At 35.0% G+C, this 11,025-nt stretch overlaps 1 protein-coding gene across 1 annotated transcript in view; it reads left to right on the forward strand.

Moving 5' to 3' along the window:
* Nucleotides 1-9,476, forward strand: part of LOC107035823 — a 20,111-nt gene extending 10,635 nt beyond the window's left edge. Inside the window, exons 2-4 of the mRNA XM_015253418.2 lie at nt 4,520-4,826; nt 7,572-7,787; nt 8,874-9,476. Of these exons, the coding sequence (XP_015108904.1) occupies nt 4,536-4,826; nt 7,572-7,787; nt 8,874-9,221 (855 nt within the window). The 5' untranslated portion in view covers nt 4,520-4,535 and the 3' untranslated portion in view covers nt 9,222-9,476. The remainder of the gene's footprint in view (nt 1-4,519; nt 4,827-7,571; nt 7,788-8,873) is intronic.
* Nucleotides 9,477-11,025: the final 1,549 nt, after the last annotated feature.

The raw sequence follows: 11,025 nt of genomic DNA on the forward strand, positions 1-11,025 counted from the left end.
AATCAATTTTGTGGATTCTAAGGAGAATTAGGCGTCTACACTTCGAGAATAACGAGTTCAATAGTTAAAGAAGTCTCACAAATACGTTTTTTATACTCAAGTTGAAATATAAAATATAAAACTGACATTTCCCCTTAGGTGGGCGGTACAGGCACACCCTCCCCTAGTAATAGGATAAAAATCCAAAAATTTCAAATTTTTCATGAATAACATGAATATTCATGACTAAATTACCTTGAATGTCCGATTTATTGAAAATGCGAAAATATATTTACCAAAACAGATTTTCTCATCAAATTGTGAATTTTCAATGATGAATTCCTTGAAATTTCGGTGGAACTATCACTCGCTAGAAATTTCAAGAAATGTTTCGGAAATTCCAGCCAAAAAATGTTCAACAGTGTAACTTTTCCTCAATTGACGCTGCCGCTGCGGATATGAACATCCTCGCTAATCCGAGGCACGACAAATCATTTCAACAAAGAATATTAATCACGTCGAGTTGTAAATTTCTCGGAAGGAAAAAAATTCTCGGAAAAACGTAGATTATGCAGAAAAGATATATCCATGAGTATGCAGGGGACACGTTGCATTACGTCAGTCAGTGTGGCATCTGTCCTCTCCCCTCGTGCGAATGTCTCACTGGGATGATGTTTTGCTCAAGCAACTGAGAGACTCAAACCGAATGAAATAACGACTTTTGTGCTGGGTACTTGGGTGCCAGCGACGTACGTCAGTTAATGAATTACGTCATTGTTTAAAATTTTTTTTTTCCAGTGTGCATCGTGTGGTTGTCATCAGTTCGCCGAGATAAAGTGGTGGAATTGAGAAAAATGAAAGATGTAGGATGAGTGGAGTTGATTGAAAAAGTCAATGGAATTATTTTTACCCTCGTATTTAGCAGCATGAGCTATTTTAAATTTGCAGTGTATAAATTTGGAGCTTCTTTTTAAAAAATTTAATAAACTTTATTTTTCTTGTTTTTTTATGGTAGTACCGATTTTATTCGTCGAAAATTAAATAATTTGTTAGACGGCGTAGAGAACAAATTTATGAACATGTAATTTTTCAATATTTATGAATAGATAAATTTTAAATAGAGAGATGTGTCTGATAAAAAATGCGTCATTTTTCTAAATGTCAAATTTTCAAATCGATTTGTTTTTTTGTCTATTATCTGTTTTGTTTATTAATAATCGTGCAGGTTTTCATGATTTCCATTTTTCCTAACTAAATTATTCTGTTTCTGTCTGTTGCTATGAATGTCAGCAGTTTTTTTCTCGGGCTTTACAATTATAAAATGGAATAAAATTAATTTTTCTCGTTTCTTTGATGCAAGTAACGATTTTATCTATGGAAAATGAAATCATCTCTTAGACGGCGAAGAGCACGAATTTATGAACGTGTAATTTTCCAATACGATATTTATTGGATAGAAGAAGTGATTGAGTTCGTATGATTGAATCATTTCCATTGGAATGTACGACTTCATTTCTAAGAAAAATATTGTTGTATGAATAGGAAAATTTCAATTAAAGAGTTGTATCTGATGAAACTGTCATTTTTCTAAATGTAGAATATTCTTTATATTTCATCAAAATTTCTATTTGCTTTTTGCGCCGAGTCTATTAATAATCATGCAGCTCTTCATGATTTCCATTTTTCCTATCTAAATTATTCTGTTTCTGTTTGTTGTTATGACTTTTTTCAGTTCTCATCTCGGGTTTCGCAATAAAAAAAAGAAACAAAATGCGGAAAATAAAATAGGAAATTGATGTCCAAGAATTAACCCAGAAAAAAATCAAAAGATTAAGTAATTGAAAAAAATCTTATCCTAAAAATTTAGTTTTCTCCTTTCAAATTTCATCTCGTTATAATTTTTTCCGTTTTCCATTACAAAACGTGGGAGAATCAACTCCTATTGACTTTGTTCCATAAAATAGCTATTGCAAGACGTACAGCAGAGTTGTATAAATTTTAATTACAAGTCGGAGATAAAATCGGAAATTTATACCCAAGATTTAATACAGAAAAAACTCAACCAAAGAAGTTCTCGAAAAAATCTTGTTCTATAAATTTCGTTTTGTACATGTTTCGAAACTTTTGTTCCCATTTACCGAAACATCGTGGATTTTCAGTGCACATAGAAGGAAAAAACCAGTGAGATAATAATAAAATGATTAAGATAATGAAATGGAAGAATAATCAGCAAAGCGTGGGAAAGGCGCGTGTAGCACAGGTACTTGATGATTCAAGCTCTGTCTGTGAGAAAAAAATAAGGAGGCCTGCGAGCAAGATCGCTCTGGTCGATGCTATACGTGTAGATATTATACATAAAGGCTCAACCGGCTGTTGTGCGAGACACGCCGAGCCCTGGAGGGGGCTTATCGCATTTCGAAACAATAGCATCAAGCGCTACCAAGTATATACGGACTTCCGCCGTTCTTGGATCCGGACCGTGCGTACAAGTGGGTGCAACGCACTTGCCCGCTAACGACGGGATAGGAGATGTTTCATTAGAGAACGTTGATGGGTAATTAAAATTAAGAAGGGGAACCACGTACTCGGAAGGAACGAAAACAATCGTGACTCGAGGATATTCAAATTTTACGCTCATCTGAGCGAGATGTTATATAAGTAACAGTTTCGAAAATATTTTGGCTACGGGCCTATTGTGAGAAATTTTTTTTTGTTGTCTGCAATTTTCTTGCAATAAATTCCGTTAGACATTAAAAAATTAATTATTTTGGCTATTTCTCTTCTCTAGTGAAACGTTTTTTGCTCCCGCGGAGAGAAAAATTCAATAAAAGTTACCAGAAAAAAAGGAAAAATTACGTTTCGAAAGGTAATCCGCGAGCGAAGTCAAATTCAATAAAAAGTGTGAGTCGGAACTGAAATTGTACGAATTGCCACGGAAATTCTACGATTTGTTCCGTAAAAATTAACCACCCGTCTGATGACTCACCGTTGTGGGGACAAGTCGTTCCGTAATTTTTCCCCAGCGATTGAGGAATTTTACGGAACGGAACGTAGAAATAACTCACCAGCTTCATAAACATTGTTGGAGGCATAATAAATCGGCAAGTTTCTGTAAGATTTTACTTCTTCGGAAAAAATTACGTGACTATTTCGTATAATACATTGATCGGTGATGAACCTGAAAATTCACTGAACATTTCAAATTTCTTCTCTTCCATTCCTATAAAAATTGCCGGAAAACGATTCCCCATTGCGGGAATCGCATTGTTTTGGATTTTTTGTGTCATATTGACCCAGTATGATCCAAAAAGTCCGAAAATGCCTTAGACCCCATCCGTACGTGTGTTCGTACACTGATAGAAGAAATTATTGGTATTGTGATGTTTCTTTCTCGGAACAAGTATTACATACTTGAACCAATTTCAAATAAATAAGATTTTACGGTGAATATCAATTATTTCTCCTTGAGATACATTTACTTGAATTAAATAAAACAGTCCTTGGCGTCAAGTCACATGTAACACCACAAAAATGGAAAAGTTCTAGTTTTTTTAACCTAATATAATCTCCAGTCGAGAAATTTTCTACTTTCATGAATTGATAAAAAATTCGTACCTAGGAGATGATTACATTGAGGAATTAATTGAATGTTGTTTTCTCGAATGAAGCCGATGTTTAAATTGAGCTTTCCGTACATCACATTGACCGAACTTTGTGATATCCAAGTTTGTGTTGAATTGCCGTCATCTGTGATTCTGTTGTTGTAAACTAATGCGATTTTTTTTAGTCAAGAAAGATGAACTTTTTTCAACTCAACGACATCTTACTACAATCTCAAAGCTTTTTCCGCGTAACAATATGCATCCTGATTCGACATACGAAATGCTCACTTCAATTATAATTTACTTGGAACAACGTATGATCGTGTTGATTGAGATAACAACGTATTTAGTCATGAGAATAATTTCGATTTTTGAGTGAACCAACGAATTTCTGGCAAACTTTTGGCTAGAAAGGAATCAAATACTCTCGTTATTGCGAGAAATAAAAGGAACTTCAATTCTAGAGAAGTTCGATTTCTCCCAATCAAATGTATCTCAAGAAGAGATTCCTGGTATTCACTATGAAATCATGTTTATTTGAAAACTAACAACCAAATGATTTATAAATAATAAAAGGAAATGATGTGCAAAATGACCATTCGAAAGCATATTGCTAATTCATTAGCAAAAATAGCTGTACTATATGCAATACAAGAGGAATTTCTCAGTTATCTACTTTTGTAGTCGAACGCACATTTATTTTATCGCGATATTGAACCGTTAGAAACCACTTTAAAAATCTGAAAAAAAATAGAAAATTCACTTCAGAAAAATTTACATTTATTTTTTGTTCCCATTTCTATTTTTATTTCATCCTAGCTCGCTATCCCAGTCTGCTATCCGCCTAATTAAAAATATATTTTGAGGATTTTAATTGGAAGTAAATACCGTGACAATCAACCTAATTTCATTCCTCATCTCTGTGTCTATTTTTTCAGTCTCCCAGAGGGAAAAATGAACAGTGCGGTGTATGCCACTTCCTGTCCAGCTCTGCAGTCGAATTTATCACTGCACAGTTCGTCGCATTACAGTGATTACAGTGCTACGAGCCAGCGTAGAGAACGTCATCAGAGACGTGGGCGTAGACGATTGTCATCGACGGGCGATGCTGATACCTCAGCAACGTCCAGCTATGAGGGGAGCGAGGGGAGTTCGGTTAACAGTGATGATCAAACCAGGCTGGATCCTGTTACGCAGGCCGAGAGGGAACAGTTGGAGGCGTTTTTTAGGGGACTAAAATCTCAGGTATTGATTCACCTAAATTCAAGGTGACCCTTGTCAGGAGTGAATTGATGAAATAGAACAGGAATAGTCGATTCATCATCTAGTGTAATCGGTGAATCATCTTGAGAATGGGTTATTCAGGGGGCGATGTTGATTTGAATGGAAGCATTGTCATCGTTCGAATTTAGGTTTCCAAATTTTTCGTGTTAGATTTATTCATTTTTAACGGGATTTGTTTCTAGTTCCAAGGAACTCGCAACTGGCCATCGCCAGGCCTTCAGCTGGTTATATTTTTGTTAAGAATAATAAAGATTTCATGTTCAGTTCAACAGTTTAGTCGACAGTGATGATTAAATCAGACTGAATCCTGTTACGCAGGCCGAGAGGGAACAGTTGGAGGCGTTTTTTAGGGGACTAAAGTCTCAGGTATTGATTCACCTAAATTCAAGGTGACCCTTGTCAGGAGTGAATTGATGAAATAGAACAGGAATAGTCGATTTATCATCCAGTGTAATCGGTGAATCATCTTGAGAATGGGTTATTCAGGGCGCGATGTTGATTTCAATGGAAGCATTGTCATCGTTCGAATTTAGGTTTCCAAATTTTTCGTGTTATATTTTCCAGAAAAATTAAGATTTCATGGACTGTTCAAGTGGCGGACGATGTTGATACCGCAGTAGCTAACCGGAGAAATTTAAAAACAAGTGGGAAATTGCTTTCGTCACTACATAGTCAGTATATTTTTGCTAATAAATTAGCAATTTACTTCCGAATGGAATTTTTATGACTATATACTTCAAATTGAATTGCATGAGTCATTTCATTCAACATTGCTTCAGCTTTGGCAGTCACCATCGCCACAGCGTTAAAATTATTCACCTTGCAGGCAGTATAAATCGTAATTGGATTTATTTAAACAATTATTTTTTCAGTTGTAGTCGAAAAATGATTTCATACATACAGCCGGACATGATCTAAACATAGAATATTCGAATTTCTCACGTCAAAATTAGTTATTCTAACACAAAAAATGGGAAATTTCAGATTTGACAAATACAATGCTCCCATTCTGAAGCAAAAATCTTTTTTTTTTCAAGTGATGTGTCTGAAAAATGATAGTAGTTCTAGAACAACATATGTTCCGAAATTCCTGAAGAAAACTGATTATTTCTAACAGATGAATTATCATTTTCCATGCTAAATGAGATTGCTCTCGAGGGATGTTGCCGGCAACCCGCTAAACGCGCCCGGGGGTGTGGAGTGAATTTGGCAACGCTGAAGCCGAAATAATACGGCGGGGAATCCCCGCGGAGGAGACCAATCAGAGGGTCGCATACGGTGATCAGACTAGGGTTAATAATCGCTGAAAATTACAGTTTCCATTGATTTTTTCCATCAAATTGCGTGTTTTCAATTAGATAAATCCTTAAAATTGCAATGGATATCATCGCTTGCTGAAAATTTCCGAGAATAGGGCACATACGCATTTCTTTTTCATTTTTATCAGAATCTAGAAGTTGCAACAATCTCGAAAATACTTTTTACAAACCTCCAGGTCACTTTTTTCAATGAAAATTCGTTGATAAAAAAGTGCACTTTTTGGAGGCCTCAAGCGGAGTGTGACGTTACAGCAGGGAAGTTGCAATGTCTCTCACTCGCTTTCCCAGCGGAACCCGGCAAAGGCGACGCGCATCGTCTCTCTCGCATGTGGGCAGTTTAGTGTGACTGCCCTGCTGTGGCGTATCTGTCCCGGCGGCGGATGTTTGAACGCTGAACTTTGAATTCATTATCAACATTAATTTCTCTATATTATAAAAATCCAAATCGACTTCTGATAGTAAAAATTTGGTACTCGAAATAAAGATTTTTAAACTAAGGGTCAAAATATAGGTCATGAGGGTCAGAATATAGGTAACAAGGGTGAGAATAAGGGTCACGAGGCTCAGAATACGGGTCACGGGGATTAAAACACAAGGGTCAGAGAGTAAAGATCACCAGGGTCAAAATGAGGATCAGATTCAGGCTCCAAATAAGGGTCGCAAGGGTCAGAATAAGGATCATGAGGGTCAGAATAAAGATGACGAGGGTTAGATTAAGGGTCACAAGGGTCAGAATACGGGTCCAAATCAGAGTCGTGGGGTTCATATGAGGCTATACATGTGTCGTATGAGGTCATACGGGGGTTGACGAGCGAAGCAAGCAGGGGACTAGTGAACCATATAAAAATCAAATTTTTTTAATAGAATATTAGGTTTACAGTCCACAGAACGAGTGAAGAGGGAAATTTTCCCAATTAAAAAAAAAGTATGTTCCCTATTGTTCCAGAAATTTCAACTAAAACTATTCAACAGGACAGGCTAACTAAAAGTCTCAATTTTTTTTTGATTCTCCCCTTTAAAAAAATCTATATTATTTATGGAAATCAACTTTAACATGTTCAGGAGCGTATTGCTGCTTGATTAGCAACAATAACTATAATAATTTATAAACAATACAGTTATCCGCTCCTTTGCGTGGATTTCATAATGAGAAACAAAGGAGATGAAGAGGGAAGACACCTTGCGTTCATTTTCATCTGCAAAAAAAAACAAATTTTAAATCCCATAAAAAGTCCATCAAGTTGGAAGAAATCAGTTTCACCTTCAGAACAATGACGATGATTTTTACCGTCGCCTCGTGCATATTGACAACAAAGTATCGCCAGAAGATCTTATGGCCCCTTAAAATTTATCACCAATTTTATCTTTACGGTTTTCTCTGTTGCAGGTCTATGTGTGTGAGTCACTTGCCAATTTATATCTCGGAAGTGCCTCACAAGCGCAGGGCAACTGGGAGCTACGATTCACTGGCATACCAATTGTGGTACTGGACCTTGGGGAGACGAGATCGAGATCCAAACGACAGATTCAGATTTTACTCGCTGAGAGAGGAACCTGTTTCACATTATGGCGTGAAACTATCGACAATTTATCGTCTTACAAAGTAATTTTCTCATTTCAACAAAAAAAACACCATTTCACCAACAAATCTATAATTATTTTATCCCTTGCATGCAATCTATTTAAATAATACTAATGATTATTAATTGCCCGATAGGCTGCCGCCCGAGGGCTTTCACCCACAGATTTATTCTTATTAATTATTATTATGATAAAAAGAAACATCAACATTTTTCATGGGGGCCGAGGGGTAAAAGGACACTTCAGAATTTTTTTTTATGCTAAAACATTATTCAGTTGGTGATGTAATGATCCAATTTTTGGTTTTCTTGAAGACTACACTTTCTCTTTACAATGAGCGCAGACTTCTGAATTGATCAACTTATTCCGGAATTATGAATACTAAAAAAAAAATGTTTGAAGTGTCCATTTTATCTCACTTGCCCCTAATTCTTAATAGAAATCTAAAAAACAAACTACCTGTCCCATTAATTATCTTTGATTTATTTTTATCATGTATTATTATAAAAAAATTCAACATAAAACATAGGACAATCAAAAAAAGGGATACTTCAGAATTTTTTTTAATGTTAAAACGTTATTCAATTATTGATGAAATGATACAATTTTAGTTTTTCTTGAAGACTGCACTTTCTCTTTGCAATGAGCGCAGACTTCAGAATTGATCAATTTATTCCGGAATTATGAATATTTAAAAAAAATGTTTGAAGTGTCCATTTTGCCCCATCTGTCCCTAATTCTTAATAGAAATCTTAAAAAAGACGATTTGTCCCATTAACTAACTTTGATTTATTCTTATCATGTATTATTTTAAAAAATTCTACATAAAACGTAGGACGATCAAAATAAGGGACTCTTCAGAATTTTTTTTAACGTTAAAACTTTATCCAATTGCTGATGAAATGATATGATCTTTGTTTTTCTTGAAGACTACATTTTCTCTTTGCAAAGACCCCCGACTTTTGAATTGATCAACTCATTCCTGAATTATGAATATTAAAAAAAAAAAGATCCGAAGTGCCCATTTCGCCCCATCTGTCCCTAACTCTCAATAGAAATCTGAAAAAAAACGAATTGTCCCATTAATTATCTTTGATTTATTCTTCAGGTGTCGGGGCCGGCATTTCACACAATGTGCCTATCCTCCGATCACACAAGACTCGCGGGTCTGAGTTTCGACAACGCAAAGGCTGCAAACGACCTCTGGCAACACATTGAACGTCTCGTCTCCTGTCCCGAGAACATAAGCCTCTCAGTACCTGGTAAAAACAAAAAGAAAAACAAGAAACCCCCGGCAAAAAAATTCGTGCTGCCGGCAAAAAGTAATATAAGTCAGCCCTGTCAATTTCATCACATGACGAGTGTCGATGCTGCTGACAGATCACGATACTTTTCCCTGCAGACACTAGTGCCAGCATTGAATCAACTGGAAAACTCGATCGAAGCCACTTTCTAACGTTAATTCCAAACGTCTAGATAGAAGATTTAAAAAAACACGAATATATATCCTCGTATATATCTAATCACCTGCATCATTTTTCCTGTTTACGAAAACAACTAGTTTTTAGAAGTTAGATTGTACGTTATTAATGATATTTTAGATGAAAAGTTTAATGTTACATTCTTGTCCACTGTGATATAATATAAAGTTATATCTTCTCTCCTATCTGTTAATTATCAATAAACATGAATTACCTGAAATTAATTGGAATTACTCGTTTTTTGTAATCAGTGGTGAATCGAGGAGAATTCGTCCCGTTCATTATGCATCTGGCAGAAAATAATGATTGCAAATTTCTGGCGTTTATTCGTTATTCGTTTACTGTAGTCTTGACGTAGTCTATGATGATTATACAAACAATTGCTATTGATGGCAACGGTATGGATCATTTTTCACGACGCAATATCCATGCTTGGATGCATGAGGAAAATACGATTTAGAGTTTTTTTCTTGTTGTTGGACTTCAACTGTAGAAATGTCATTCGTCGGAAATAAAAAATTGGTTTGTTTGAAAATTCGGTTATTCTGCTTCGTTTGACAATTGATCAATTATGAAATTTCAAATTGATATGACCTTCCTGTTTTTCATCATGAAGAATAGAGAAATAGGATTCAATGAATGAGAATAAATTTTCAAGGAAAAAAATTGTTTTCATGATGTTACTACTTTGACTTGTTATTGATCTCATGTAATTAAGAAAAAATATGGCCTTCATTCAATTCCGCATTTCATTTATAACCAATTTGTGTTGAATATTTGAGAGAAAAACCTAGCGAATTCGTTAGAGAATTCTATTGAATTTTCTATTAGTTTTTGGACGATTCTATTGAAATGTTACAAAAAAAATGTTATAGAAAATATTCAATAGAAAAAGTCAATAGAATTCGATTTTTCTGTACAACTTATTCTATTGAGATATTTTTTGTAGAATTTCTTCAGCTACAATTTTTTAAGTTTTTTGCTTGATTTTCTTGTTGAGAAGAAAAAAAAATAGAATGAAAAACAGTTAGAAAATTTGAGCCGAAGAAATTCTATAGAAAATATCTAAAGAGAATAAATTATATGGAAAAATCGAATTCTATTAACTTTCTCTGTTGAACATTTCAATAGAATCGGCCAAAAACTATTAGAACGTTCAATAGAAATCCAATAGAATTGTCTAACGAATTCGCTAAGTTTTTCTATTAAATTTTTTCGGGCGAGCACCCTTAAACTTGATTTCTACTCGCACTATTATTCACAACGAATAGTTTTTATGGATATAAATAAATCGCTGATTCGATACTGACGGATTTATCTGGAATGAATTTTAGTTAAAATGAATGAAAAAGTGTTAAATAATGATTTTTATTTGATTAAAATATGTTATATTTCGTTATAACATTATTCCGCGTCCTTGAAAATGTCTGCAATATCGTCCGCAAGATGACGCCCCATGCCACGTTGAAACCGCCACCTGATGATTCTGAAGAGAAACAGCTCGAGCGAACTCTTACTTCAAAGATCCGATCAATTAGCCCCTCATGTATAGATATTCCAAATTTTTATTTTTTTCCTCATTGAAGTAGTTTTGAAGCAAATTGCGAGCTAATAAAAAATATTTGCTAGTTAGTACTTTTTTTTAAATAAATTTTTGAAAAATCACGTTCAATTGAAAGCCCGAGTTGAAGACCCGAGTTTGTAGCAAAGATGTCAGACAAGATATGAATGTTTTTTTGGGCTCAAACGAAAGAGCGGGTCGAGAAATGGCGTGCTAGG

Source organism: Diachasma alloeum, unplaced genomic scaffold (genome assembly GCF_001412515.2).
Source record: "Diachasma alloeum isolate Michigan unplaced genomic scaffold, Dall2.0 Dall_scaffold_00201, whole genome shotgun sequence".
Classification (NCBI taxonomy): Eukaryota; Metazoa; Arthropoda; class Insecta; order Hymenoptera; family Braconidae; genus Diachasma; species Diachasma alloeum.